The sequence below is a fragment of the Polypterus senegalus genome, chromosome 3 (genome assembly GCF_016835505.1).
Source record: "Polypterus senegalus isolate Bchr_013 chromosome 3, ASM1683550v1, whole genome shotgun sequence".
Classification (NCBI taxonomy): domain Eukaryota; kingdom Metazoa; phylum Chordata; class Cladistia; order Polypteriformes; family Polypteridae; genus Polypterus; species Polypterus senegalus.
The window spans coordinates 288,501,692-288,516,772 of record NC_053156.1 but is presented as its reverse complement, the minus strand read 5'-3'; the positions used below and the strand labels follow the sequence as shown (position 1 = coordinate 288,516,772).

The 15,081-nt window shown below is 42.0% G+C and overlaps 1 protein-coding gene across 1 annotated transcript in view; it reads left to right on the top strand.

The window, feature by feature from the left end:
* The window catches only part of LOC120526920 (CMRF35-like molecule 5), a 40,491-nt gene that overhangs the window by 17,755 nt on the left and 7,655 nt on the right, over nt 1–15,081 (top strand). The window contains exon 4 of the mRNA XM_039750020.1: nt 12,616–12,693. Within this exon, the coding sequence (XP_039605954.1) occupies nt 12,616–12,693 (78 nt within the window). The remainder of the gene's footprint in view (nt 1–12,615; nt 12,694–15,081) is intronic.

The window sequence follows — 15,081 nt, the reverse complement described above, 5'->3', positions numbered from 1 at the left end:
CCAAGTGGAGGCAAAGGAAAAACATACAATTTGTTCAAATAAACAAAATGAAGTTGATCGAGTGACATAGCGTGTTGGAGAAACTTGAAAGCTCACATTCACAAATCGCACAGTGCCAGAAATAAAAAAGAAGTCACATATCAAAGTTGCCGTGAAAAGAAGAGTTGTAAGCCCACCGTCTGAGTGTCATATGAAAGCTTATTAGGGTACAGAGAAAAAAGGCACACAGTGGGGAAAAAGCACGAAATGTCAACTTCAATCTCGACATTTCCACTTTAATCACATAGTTTATTTTGTCATTAAAGTAGAATATCATAAACTTCATCTTAAAATTGTTTAATTAACCAGTTTCTCGAATCACATCGTAATTAATGTAGCACGTTAAATGCTTTGTTTTGTATTTGATCTTCTTTGTGCTCTATGTGTGTGAATCACTGCTTGCTTCTTAAACCGGCTCTCTTCCTCCAACTGGACACAGAGTCCATTACATTCGTGATATTGCAGCTCTCTGAATACCTAAAATACTGAGATGTATATGTGATGTCATTTTCATGATGATAGGAGTTAAAGTACGTTATTAAACATGTGTTTCACTTCGTTGAAATTATTTATTGTAGCAGTACTCAGGGGCGGCTCTAGGCTTGTGGTGACACTGGGCAGAGGAAGAATCTGTGGCTCTTTTGCCCGCCAATGTCAGTAAGGTATCTTATGCACGGTGGATGGCCACGTCCGTTGCAGACACTGCATAGCCGCCTCGTGCTCATGACACAAGCATTTAACTTTTGCCAAAATTTGTCACTGCGTTTTTAGCTGTGTTGTTATTTTCTCTTTCTGTTTTATATTCAGTATATATTGGCGTTGCTGTCACTGCAGTCAGTGTTTTTCTTTCCCCAAGTAACTGATCGCCACACAATCAGCTCTGTAATAAAAGTTAAGCCATCTGTAAGCTTAGCGGCGATTCTTCAAAACATTTAAAGAACATTGAAATATCTTCGTAGTACATGTTTAATTATTCTATCCTTAATGACACTCCCAGTGAAGAATATAGATTATTTAAATGAAGTTAAAGTTTTATCTGTATAATTTAATAAACATATTTTGCTGCATTTCACCTTAAAAATGATATTGTCATCATATGTAAATACGCGCTTTATAAAGTGGCTCAGGTTGTGCGATATTATAACTGTAGTGCAAGTTTACAGTGGGGTGATTGTACTTATAAGTAAAAACAGTTCTACAAGGTGCAATTGATTGAGTGCATTTAAAGTTCTTGGGATGAAACTGTTTCTGAACCACGAGGTCCATACAGGAAAGGCTTTAAAACGTTTTGCAATGGCAGAGACAGCGTGTCCTTGAAGCTGTATACCGATAATTCTCTTTCTAATCAGCTGCTGCTGTGATTCACACTCAGATACAGTGATATAAATACTCTGAGTGGTGCAGTGAGAGTAATATGGAAAAAGATGATCCGCTGTGGCAACTCCTAACGGGAGGAGCTGAAAGAAGAAGAAGAAGAAGGAGAAGAAGAAGAAGAAGAAGAAGGAGAAGGAGAAGAAGTGAGAGTAACAACGCTAAAGCAGTTATGGTATTTGGAATACTATGGCTGTTCCCTGGACCATTATATTGTTACAAGTTAATTACAATCAGATGCGTTACACTAATAAACAATATGCGGTTAGTTTCAGTGTATTTATAAAGCTGCGTCAGGAAAATAAGGAGTAACCACACAGGAACAGTAGCACTGCTTTGACGCTGGGTGTCTGCAAAACCGAGCGGAGAACTTGCGTACGACAAGGTATGAGGTACCGTGGAAAAGTGCGTGGCTTTACGCCAAGTGTAGGTTTTATACATCGCTATTTGAATGTGGAAAAGTTCTTATGTAACATTTCTGTGCGTACGCACCGTTTATACATGAGGCCCCTGGTGTTTCAGCTGCACCCGTTTGTTAACAGGTGCATTAAATCAAACACATATTATAGTCATACAATATCCATTGCCAAACACTGGCAGTAGTATGGGCCATACTGAAGAACCCAGTAACAATAAACGTGACGTCAAAGCATGACGTCTTTGCCACAATTCAGTATGTGTGATTTCTGCTCTGGTCAACTCTAAGTTTTGTTGTTCTAAAGTGAAAGTGTTGAGGAGAAACAACAGCTCAGCCATGAAGCAGTAGACCACATAAACCCACAGAGTGAGGCTGCTGAGCGCTAAAGTTCACAGCTTGTAAAAATGGCATCACTCACACCACAGTCTCAAACTGCCTCTTGAAGCAATGCCAGCACAAGAATTGTGCTTCAGGGTCTTCATGAAATGTGTTTCCATGATTGACTCCAATAAGGTCATTATGTGCAATGTCAGGCATCAGCTGGAGAGGTGTAAATCACGCCACCATCGGGCTCTGGAGCAGTTCAAGCATGTTCTCTGGAGTAATGCATCAGTAATGTAATCAGTAATGTAATCTGGGTTTGGTGGATGCCAGGAGAATGCTATCTTCTGGGCTGAACAGTGCCTACTGTAACATTTGGTGGAGAAGGAATAATAGTCTGGGACTGTTTTTTAGGGTTTGGGTTGGCCCCTTGGTGCCAGTGATGGGTATTGTTAATGGGTACTGTTAATGCTTCAGCATACATGGACATTTTAGGCAATTGTGTGCTTATACTTTTGTGGCAACATTTTGGGAAAGCAACATGACTGTGCATCGGTGCACAAAGCCAGGTCCATAAAGATATGAAAGAACTTGAATGGCCTGCACTAAGCCCTGACCCTATTGAACTAATTTGGGAAGACTTAGAACACTAATAGTGAGCCAGGTTTTCTCGTCCAACATCAGTACCTGACCTCAAAAATGTTATTTTGGCTCAATGGGAAAAAATTCCCACAGATACAATACAAAATCATGTGAAAAAAAGAAGAGTGGAGGCTGTTATAGCTATGAAGAACGGAAAAACTCCATATTAATGACACTGGTTTTTGAATGGGATGTCCAACAAGCACATATAGGTGTGATGGTCAGGTATTCACAAACATTTGAACATATGACGATGTGTCATTTGCTTCTACCTGACAAAAAAGTGCATCTGGGGTACAGCACCTTGTTAACACTTTCACCTGTTGCAACCCAGAAACCCATATCAAAACATACAATCCTTCATTTATAACCGAGTGCAAACACTAAATCTGTACTCTCTCTGCTCTACCTGGTCTTGGCCTGGCAGTAACTTCTGCTCTAAAGAGGACAATAAGTCAAAACAAGAAGGAAAAGGAAAAACACCCAACGCGAGGACAAAGAAAGTTCAAAACCTGACACTAGGGCCTACTTTGAAAAGAAACTAACTACACTAAAGTTCTTCAGAGATTTCACTATGAGTATCCAACGAGGGATGATGGGTGAAGCAAAATGGGTCATGCAACTCATTTTAGGAGCATCATATTCTTAACAAAAACAAAATAGAAAATAACATAAGCTTTTATAATTCAAGTTGTAATAAAAAAGTAATCATAAACATAAGCTCCTTGTCAAAAACTTTGTGTACAATAAAATTTAATTTGTCATAACCCAAACAACACTACAAGTTTGCGTGTGCCCAACACCACATTGGTTGATTTGCTCACTTGTCTGCCTAACAATGCAGTAACACCCCTATTTTTTCTCTTGACTCAGGTTTTTAGGTAGGTAAAATATTTTTATGTATTTTGCTGACGGCATTTGGGTTTTCACAGGTAATGAAATTTTGTAACTGGTTGCTACACTGGCACTTTGAAAAAGAAGTGATGTGTGATCTGAGAATATTTTCCTTGGACTATATCTTAGGCCTTTGTCTCCTCTTTGGTCTCTTATTGCTAATAACTGCTAGTAACACCTCCATGGCAAATGATATAAAAGGTGCTATATGATAGATAGATAGATAGATAGATAGATAGATAGATAGATAGATAGATAGATAGATAGATAGATAGATAGATAGATAGATAGATAGATGGTTATGAATGGTACTATATACTACATAGATAGTGTGACGGATAGGGGGCGCGAGCTCCCCTGAACCCCTGTCCACGACTCCAGACACCAGGTAAAAGTCGAATAATTTACTTTATTTAAATGCCACAGTGCACAAAGCACCCTCTCCTCCACTATATTCATACAAATCACAATAACAATTACAATAAACCAATCCTCCAGCTCCCAGACGCGTTGCCACCCTTCCACCCAGCTCAGCTCGCCGTCTGGGAGCTCTCACCGTCCTTTTAAATACCCTGACCCGGAAGTGTTCCCAATCTCCTGTCCACCTGATTCAGTATTACTTCCGGGTCAGGCACAAGTCCTTTTTCTTCACCCCGGAAGCACGTCACTCTTCCTCTGACTCACTTCAGGGTTATAGGGCAGAAAGGAATCTTCGGTCCTCCCTGCAGCTCCCTCTTGCGGCTCCTGTGGTATCCAGCAGGGCTGAGGATAAAAACTACAAAGTCCATGACTCCCTGCTGGTCTTCGGGACACCTCCATATTGCAGGGAGGGCTCCATCTGGCGGCCTGGGGGTATTGGCCAGGGTGATAAGCTGGCCAAAGATCACAATAGATAGATAGATAGATAGATAGATATGAATGGCACTATATACTACATAGATAGATAGATAGATAGATAGATAGATAGATAGATAGATAGATAGATAGATAATGTGAAAGGCACTATATGATAGATAGATAGATAGACTTATTTAAAAGACTTATTTATTTTGATTTCTTTGTATGTGTGGATTACTTGGGTTGTTAACGACATCTGTTGAAAATTTCACTTCAATAGCTCCATTAGAAATATATTCACTGAGAAAAATGTTGACGCGTTCAATACTTATTTTCCCCACTGTAGATAGATAGATGAAACGCATTGTTACGACCTACTCTAGATTTATTACTTGGTAAACTAAGTTTGTTTTCTTTAATTTGGTGCAGATGACTTAATTGAGTCCTGTCCTAATTACCCACCTATTGAGTTGCCCACTGTTATCAGATCATCTGGGTTTGTGGGTGGGGTGTAAGTTATAAAAAGAAACTTGTTTGGGTTTGAGGGGAGAGAGAGTGTGCGATAGGATAAGGATTTGGGTTTAACAGAACAAGATATGGAGAGTTAGGGTTGGATGGCCTGGCTTTGTTTATTTTTTCCTTGGTGCTTATTAAAAGAAATGTAATTGTTGTAAGCTAGCCATCTGGGTGATAAATGTGGATAGGGTATGCCTAGCTGTATTAGCTAGATAGTTACTGTAAGTTAGTGTTGTCCTCCTGCCTTGCTTCTGTTTTGTGTGTAACTATCTCCATATTTTGCGAGGTTTTCTTTTTGAAAATAAATGAAGTCTGTTATTTTTAGTTGGTTTAGTTTAGTTTTTTTTGTCTGTTTTGTTTCCCTCTCTCTTTCACTTCTGTGTGGCCTACATATACTGTATACTCCTAGGCCTTTAGTAGGCCATAACGGGCACTATATGATAGACTAGCAAAACACCCGCGCTTCACAGCGGAGAAGTAGTGTGTTAAAGAAGTAATGAAAAAGAATGTAATTGTTTTGTCACTGTTATGAGTGTTGCTGTCATTATATATATATATATTGTGAACGCTGTCCCGGACACAGACAAACGGACAGCATATTTTCACCCACACACCGTTTCTTTACAATAATATTATTTACAAATTGCTCACGTGCACCCCCAGTGCCTTCTTGCACCGATTTCCCCAATGTCCAGGCCCACAGTCTCTGTGCCTTCCTGGCCGCCTCCCGTCCTCTCTCTCCAGCTCTGTCTGCTCCCTCCCGACATCCACCAATGACTGGAGGGAGGCGGCCCCTTATATAATGCTCCCGGATGAGCCCCAGGTGTTTCCGGCATCCGCTCCTTAGCCATGCCCCAGCGTGGCGGAAGTGTCGGCTGTCCTCCTGGCAGCTCTCCGGGCGCCACATAAAGTCTTCCCCCCAGCACTTCCTGGTGTGGCGGAAGTGCTGGGCTCCAGGGACAATTAGGCACTGGGCGCCGCCTGGCGGTGGCCACGGGTCCCTACAGGGCTGGGCTTCAAAGCCCCCTACCCGATGCCCCCTGCATAACCAGGACGGACGCCCCCACTCGGTCTGGAGGAGGCACACGCCCTCCTCTGGTCCTCCAAGGCGTCCCGGCCAGGCTCCAGCCCCGGCCGAGGACCACACGGGATAAACCGGCATCGGGGCGCCACCTGGCGGTGACCACGGGCCCCTACAGGGTACGGCTTCCATGCCCTTGACCCGTGGCCCCCAACAGAACCAGGACGGACGCCCCCTCGCAGTCTGGAGGAGGCACAAGCTCTCCTCACGTCATCCTGGGCGTCCCGGCCGGGGACCACAATATATATATATATATATATATATTTACACACACACATATAAACATATATATATATATATATGTATATATATAGATATATATATCTACATATACACACACACATATATACATATACCCTTTGGGGTGCGAGCAGCTGTTGCTGGGGGTGCTAGAATCCATCGAGGAAGAAAAATGAAAAACATTATTTGTACAATATCTTTATTTATCCATTCCTAAATAATTAAATGGGCAGGCTATTTCGTATCAATGCAACACGCTGCTTGTTAAAACGGATGACTCCCGCTCTTACGTGCACTTAGTGCTGCGTGGGTATTATGAACTATCGAATCTGTTCAAGTTCTATTTAAATTTTAAATATAAGTAATTTTTATTTAGTCGATAGAAATATGTTTGGTAGGAATGTAAGTTAAATTTAGTCATCATTGCATAAATATTTCTTCACCATAGAAATTTAAACACTAAATTCAACTTACATTCCTACCAAAGATATTTCTGTCGACTAAATAGAACCTACTTATATCCAAATAGAACTTGAAAAGATATATTTTTTCAAATCTGATCGCATTTTAGATCGACTTGACGTGCACTACATCGAGCCCGCGTGCTATTGTGTTCACGCCTGCCTGTCTTAATAAGTCACCGCTTCGCTCTTACTTTTTTACCGTTTACTTAATCATGGCTAGTCGCAAAAAAATTAGAACATGGAAGGAGGATTACACTGAGTATGGCTTTACCAAAACAATTATTGATGGCAAATATAGTATCCATTATTCATAAAGCTTCAATTGGTGATCTGTTTTTCTGCGTTAACCTCATATTTTTTCATACTTCTTCTCAAACCAAGGGGGTGCGAAATCGGGATCGTCCGTCACAAGGGGTGCGAGTGTAAAATGCATCGGGAAGCGCTGGTATATATGTATGTGTGTGTGTATATATAATATATGTGTGTATATATATATATATATATATATATATATATATATATATATATATATAAATAGTTTTACTGTCAAATAATGCAAAGAGTACGCGGCACGTGTTTCTCCCTAATTCTGGGCTCATCAGTCGTACACACTCACTGCACCCTATCTTGGGAATCAAACGTCAGCGCCACAACTTGTGGTTCGTTTATTTGACAGTATGTAGATCGGTTTATATATATATATATATATATATATATATATCTACAGTATAATAATAAAAGGCAAAGCCCTCACTAACTGACTCATCACTAATTCTCCAACTTCCCATGTAGGTAGAAAGCTGAAATTTGGCAGGCTTATTCCTTACAGCTTACTTACAAAAGTTAAACAGGTTTAATTTTGAAATTCTACACGTAACGGTCATAACGGTCGATAACGGTTGACAACGTCTGCCATGTTGAACTTTCCAACGTCACCAATTTTCAAACTTCCCATGTAGGTAGAAGGCTGACCCCATCTTCATGAAATTTGGTAGGTGGCTTCCCTGCGCTAACCAAAACCGATGTACGTACTTATTTCGGTGGTATGACGCCACTGTTGGCCGCCATATTGAATTTTCCAAATGTCACTAATTCTCCAACTTTCCGTGTAGGTAGAAGGCTGAAATTTGGCAGGCCCATTCCTTACAGCTTACTTACAAAAGTTAAGCAGGTTTCATTTCGAAATTCTACGCGTAACGGTCATAACGATCAACAACGTCTGCCATATTGAACTTTCTTATTCATGGCCCCATCTTCACGAAATTTGGTAGGCGGCTTCCCTGCGCTAACCGAAACCAATGTACATACTTATTTCGGTGGTATGATACCACTGTCAGCCGCCATATTGAACTTTCCAACGTCACTAATTCTCCAACTTCCCGTGTGGGTAGAAGGCTGAAATTTGGTACTTATTTCGGTGGTATGATGCCACTGTTGGCCGCCATATTGAACTTTTAACAGAAACCGATGTCCGTACTTATTTCGTTGGTATGGCACCACTGTCGGCCGCCATATTGAACTTTCCAACGTCACTAATTCTCCAACTTCCCGTGTAGGTAGAAGGCCGAAATTTGGCAGGCCCATTCCTTACAGCTTACTTACAACAATTAAGCAGGTTTCATTTCGAAAATCTACGCGTAATGGTCATAATGGTCAACAATGTCTGCCATGTTGAACTTTCTTATTTATGGCCCCATCTTCTCGAAATTGGGTAGGCGGCTTCCCTGCACTAACCGAAACCAATGTACGTACTTATTTCGGTGGTATGATGCCACTGTCGGCCGCCATATTAAACTATTCAACAGTCTTTGTTACTTATGGGCCCATCTTCAAGAAATTTGGTACACGGGTTCCCAACGCTAACTGAATTCTTCTTATGTACATATATACATCCATAGCCTGCAGCTCGGTCACCGTGTGAGGCAGCATTGGGTCCCCCATCCCAACACCTCCCACGTTGTTGGCTGCCTGCTTATATAAGACCGTCCGTCGCTCCGGTCTCTACATTCCCTTCCTTCCTTCGCCACGGAATTCACGTCTCCCTACTGATAACTACAGCCTTTTTGTTTAATCCACGGCTTCTCCGCTGTTTTATTGTTCATTTATTACGATTATAGTTATTGTGTAGGTATTTTAGACTTACTTTACATTGCTCAGGTATCCATTTCCTTTATCATTCCAACCCCCATTACCATGTCTATCGAGATGATCACTATCGATCAAAGAACTGTCACTTACCGAGTGGTTTCCATGCCCGGAGATACCACCGACCTTTTCCATTCTCTTTGTTACATATTGCACGGCCATATCAGGCTCAGTCTTGATATCCGGAGGAACATTGTGTCTTATGTATTGAATGACTGGGACAGGTTCAAGGTGTGGACTGATGACGGTACAGGAGATAATTATACTACACAGGAACACTAAGAGTGAAATGCTTAAGCCCTTCACCTATGGTTCTGCATGTGAGTTGATGGCTGCCTCTGAATTGTTCGGTTGTCGCTTTCAAGTGTACCGAAATGGCCAAATATTTTACACCTTTCGACAACCGCCAATGCCTCTTAAACATCTTAGATTCACAGGTGACGATTTCAGTAGTGGACACTTTGATGTTTATGAATGTTTAAACTCTCAAAAGCTGGATGTGATTTTATCGCTGAAACCGGTTGTGTGCTTACAACGCTTGACAGATGCTGAATGTCACTTCAATACAACAAATCCTGCAAATACTGTCATAATTGAAACAAACCATGAAACTCAAACCGATTATGACATCAGCAATCCAAGCTGTGAGATTTGAGACAAGGTTACTGTTCACATGGCCAACTGTAAGTTGCATGCTCAAGAGTAAGCTCAGCGCACAGCTTGGTCATGTTACAACCGGAGGGCCGAACTGACAACATGGTATACAAAGAGATCCTTAACAAATAATTAATAAAATAAAACAAATAATTATTGGCATATTTTCCCTCAGTTTAAAAAGGTAAAATTTTCTTCTTAATAAAAATTTTAATGCAGTACCTCGCCTCTGGCTGCGGGTGTTTTTTGCTAGTATATATATATATATATATATATATATATATATATATATATATATATATATATATATATATATATATATATATATATTGTGAACGCTGGCCCCGGCACAGACAGACGGACAACATTTTCGCACCCAACACACTTTTATTTACACTATGTACAATAATATAAAAGTCTCGTGCACTCACACACCCCAGTGCCTCTTGCACTGATTCCCCCAAGTACAGGGCCCACAGTCCTTGTGCCTTCCTGGCCGCCTCCAGTCCTTCCACAAGCTCAGTCCTTCTGCCTCCCGACTTCCACCGCTGACTGGAGGGAGGCGCCCCTTTTATGGGGAGCGGATGGGCTCCAGCTGCTTCCGGCACTTAACGGCCACACCCCTGTGTGGCGGAAGTGCCGGCCGTGCACCCGGAAGCCATCTGTGTCTCCCCGGTCATCTTCCCCCTGGCACTTCCTGGTGTGGCGGAAATGCCGGGCTCCTGGGATAAACAGGCACTGGGGCGCCGCCTGGCGGTGGCCACGGGTCCCTACAGGGCTGGGCTTCCAAGCCCTGTACCCGAGGCCCTCTGCATAACCAGGACGGAGGCCCCCACTCAGTCTGGAGGAGGCACCTGCCCTCCTCTGGTCCTCTAATGCGTCCCGGCCGGGCTCCATCCCCAGCCGAGGACCGTACGGGGTAAACCGGCATCGGGGCGCCGCCTGGCGGTGACCACGGGCCCCTACAGGGTAGGGCTTCCATGCCCTCGACCCGTGGCTCCCCACAGAACCAGGACGGACGCCCCCTCGCGGTCTGGAGGAGGCACAAGCCCTCCTCACGTTCTCCTGGGTGTCCCGGCTGGGCTCCAGCCCCGGCCGGGGACCACAATATATATATATAAGATAACTCCTGTAGCCACAATAAATGCAAGTTCCTTTCTACTGCAGCCACAGCCGTGACACACATAAAAAACATCAATAATAACTCATAAACTTGCAATATTATTTAGGAAAATCGCAACATTTTACTCACCAAAAATTCGGATTATTTGTAAACAAAATCCATTTTCCTCTCTTTCCTCAAAAACAGTTCAATTACTCTGTCGTACGGATTATCTGTGCTCTTCAGTTCCATCAAAAAGTCCGGTTCTATCGCCGTAGAAGCTAATGCTGAAAGTCGAACCTTCCCTGTCGTATTTCTGGCATGAGTTTTAATTCACTTTAGCATGGAAAATGTCCACTCGACAGAAGCAGTGTACACGGGAATGCTCACCGCCAAATATACCAATGTGAACAGCCGCCCCATGCTTTCATTCAGATTTTTTCTGATGAATGAAGTCAAGGTGATCAGTGGGATATTTTTCTGCAAAATCATCCATGGCATACATTATAGTCAGTTCTGTTTTTAGCCGAGAGAGATCAAAGAACGCTCCGTGGCTCTTGTGTTAAACTGGAGAAGGCTCCATGCGGGAAATTTTTCTTGTATTCCTGAAACTTCTGGGGATCGAGGAGCGTGACAAACTTTAGGTTTTCGTGGTCTTGAAATCTGGTCTGTGTCTGGCAAATAATATTGTCCAGAATACTGCCATGGAGTTGGCCGTAGTGCGCGCGAGGATCTTTCGCTCGGAGCGCTTGCGGTGCGTTCAGTGGCCTCGTAGAGTTCCTCATATCGGCTTCTATCCAATCAATGGGTCTGAATATGGTGATGTTGCTGTTCGCCTGCTAGAGGGCCCTACTGACACCAACTCAAAATGTGATTGGTTGAAGCAACAGGTTAATCGACATTTATTCTGTTTTAGAGTGCCTGCACAACGGATTGTGAAGGCCTCTCTGCCTGGCAACAAATGATGGCTGAAATGTGATTGGTTAAATGCTTTAATACGAAAATACATGCCTGGAAGCAGCACAACCATCAGAAAAGCTATGAAAGGAAGCCGACAGACTATTTGGAATTATTTAATAAGTATTCATGGACAAAATATAATTAACATCAGTTTGTGATTCAGATATTTTTACTTATGAATATGCTAAGCACAGTCCTTCACCCACGAATATTTACCTTATATGGGCAGGCACTCAATTATGTGATGATGCGAGACACAACTGCGCCTCCCACGGCCATCGAGCTGCAGTCTATTACAGTATATGGATGAAAATAGCTTCCAGTTATGACCATTAAGCGTAGAATTTCGAAATGAAACCTGCCCAACTTTTGTAAGTAAGCTGTAAGGAATGAGCCTGCCAAATTTCAGCCTTCTACCTACACGGGAAGTTGGAGAATTAGTGATGAGTGAGTGAGTGAGTGAGTCAGTGAGGGCTTTGCCTTTTATTAGTATAGATAGATAGATCCTCCACACCTGGTGATGTCTATGAATTGAGGACTTCAAGAAGTCATTACATGAAAGGAATATGCGACAAAGTCCTAACTATGACAGATTTAATAGACTTGCCATTGCTGTGTCCCAAACATTATGGTACTCAGAAATGGGGTGTCAATGTAGAAAAAGTGTTGTCATTTCTACAAGGTGTGACTGAAATGTATGCAAATCCCCTTAAATGAAAGTCTGTTTGATTTTGTAATTTAAAACTCTGGAGAAGACGTGGGAAATCAAGGAAAATGTGTCTTTGTCACAAGCATTATGGAGGGGACTGTATATCCTACCATCCATTTAATGGACCTACGTAATCCACAGAAACATTTTTTGTTCTTCCTTAGCACTGAGTACTAATTAACTGAAAGCAGACTAAATGCACCTTTTTTGTTCACTTTTTAGAAAGTTTGCCTCCCACTACTTCAAAAAGTTCTGACTCTGAAACAACTAAGAAGCAAACAAGGACAAAGACCACAGAAGGTAAAAGTCTTTTCTTTACAAGTTTTACATCCGGGTCCAGCATGTGGGGTCAGGCAACAAGGCGAGCATATAAACTCAGAATCACTTTACGCAACTTCTAGTTGTTGGTTATGTCAGATTTTCCATTCGCAGTCTGTAGTCTTGTTGCCATGTAAATTTACACAACTAAAAAATAACTGTCCATGTCTACTTTACTGCCTGAATGCCAGCCTTCCAGCACACTGTTGGTCGCCCTTTTTTCTGACAGCCAATACTGTACTGCCTGATGGAGCCAGTGTGGCACAAAGAATTAACAGTTGTGGTGAGTTCAAAAGTGATCTTGGCCTTTTTTGCTCTTTTTTTTTTGGATTCTGTTGTGATATGTAAAATATGAGACATTGCACAGATGCACTGTTCTTCTGTGTGTGAGGTTCAAGGCCCCTGTGCTGCATGATGGAGCCATTACTTTACGAAGGGTTAACAGATACAGCAACTTCAGCCACAGTCTTTGCCCTTTTACTTTTCCCATTCTGTTTTGGTACATAAGACATAAGACATCAGAAAGATAAACCTCTCTTCTGTTTGTAAGGTTCAGACTACCTGAGTTCCTTATTTCTCATCGCAGTATGGTCTGATCTCAAGCACACAAATCCCAACCCAACAACTAAAAGCAAAACTGAACCTGTTTGAGCGAGTCATGTACTAGTTGGAGTGATTCATTATGCATGTCACATTGGGCAACTTAATTCATGGGAGTGCCTATGACTTGTTAAGATCATGCAAATTAAGACAACTACTGAAAATTGCTGGAACAATCGCATAATGTGACATGGGTTTTAGGAGGCACCATTTTCATGCAACAATATTTTTTAACATTATACAGTAAAAAAACAAGGGTTAAGTGTAAAACTTAAGAATGTTGTATACATGCAGTTTCTTATTTACTGCATGCACTACTGTTAAAAACTGAGATATATTTTCATTTTTAAACACTCAGACTTTGAGTAACACAGTTCATGTAGCCTTGCCACTGAACAAAGCATGATATTGGTCATTGTTTTCTTGATTATCACATACTGTATTGTTTATACATTGTGTGGTAAATAATCAAGCCTTTACTCAACAAAAAGGTTCGGGGCAGCCTCCCGTATAATTGAAACTTGGCTGCGAATGCAAAAATTTGAGAAAATGTTCTTTACTGACAAGCGTCCAAGACAGAACTGAAGCAATAGTACAGGCAAGTTGGTTTTAAAGTCCGAGGGGGGAAACGATGTCAATCAGGAGAGGAACTGGAAGTGACGTCTTCTGGGGCCAAACCAGAAATGACGTTTTCTGGGGTGGAACCGGAAGTGACATCACAGGGCTCCGGTGGAATTTCCCACATTTGGTCTGCATGGAGACAAGAGAAAGGACCAGTGCACTCTGCCACCCCCTGGTCTGACCATGAAATGCCATCTTTTGAGCCCCTTAGCTACATCCCATGTGAACGTGTGTGACAATTTATTATGTCATTTTGTTAATTTCTGAAATGTTATTAAGGTGTCAGTCACAAAAATAAAGTCTGTGAAATGGCTCTTTAGGTTGTAATTAGCCTGTTTAGTTATGACGGGTAGCACAGCAGTTTAAAAGTGCCAAGGAAGAGAAACATGCAGGCCCACAGAACAGCTGAGTTTAATTTCCAATGGAATTTCACAATTGCAAAACTGAATAAATATATTTTTAAGGAGTCAAAAAGATGAAATAAAGAATTTCTGCATGTTTTTTGCTTTAAATGCCTAAATTGTATGTTTTATTGTTTTAAAGCTTATCTTTTTTATTTTTACCCAGAAAAAATCTATTTTGACCATTGTTACAAAGATATAATGTAACTTGGGAGTACTGGATTTTGAAGCTTGTCTTGCAATATATTGTATATGTTCGTCTAGAGTATCATCTCAAACCTATGTAAGAAAAGGTGCTCTATTGTGCCCGACCTGACACTGATTGACATGGAGGCACATGTAAAACAAATGAGCTATTTGTTTTTCTTCAGCTGGAGGGCACATCTTCCCCGTAATCCCTCCAGCCACAACACAGTCCCAAACACAGTACACTAAGCAACACTAAAGCACTCCTTTCTCCTACCACCACTCTTCACCAAGCTTTGTCCTCCTCCTCCCGAATCTGGCCTCTGAGTGGTGGGCACTGATTCCTTTTATGGTCCACCCGGAAGTGCTCCAGGTGTTTGATCGCTGAGTTCTGGCTGCACTTCCGGGTGTGATGAATATGCTGCCCACACGGGTTCAGGAGTCCCAGGTACAGCACCCTCTGGCGGTGCCTGCGGGACCCAACAGGGCTGCACCCAACTCTAATCCCTATGGAGCCCTGTGGGAAACTGAGGCAACACTCCAACCCAGGGGGGCAGCCATC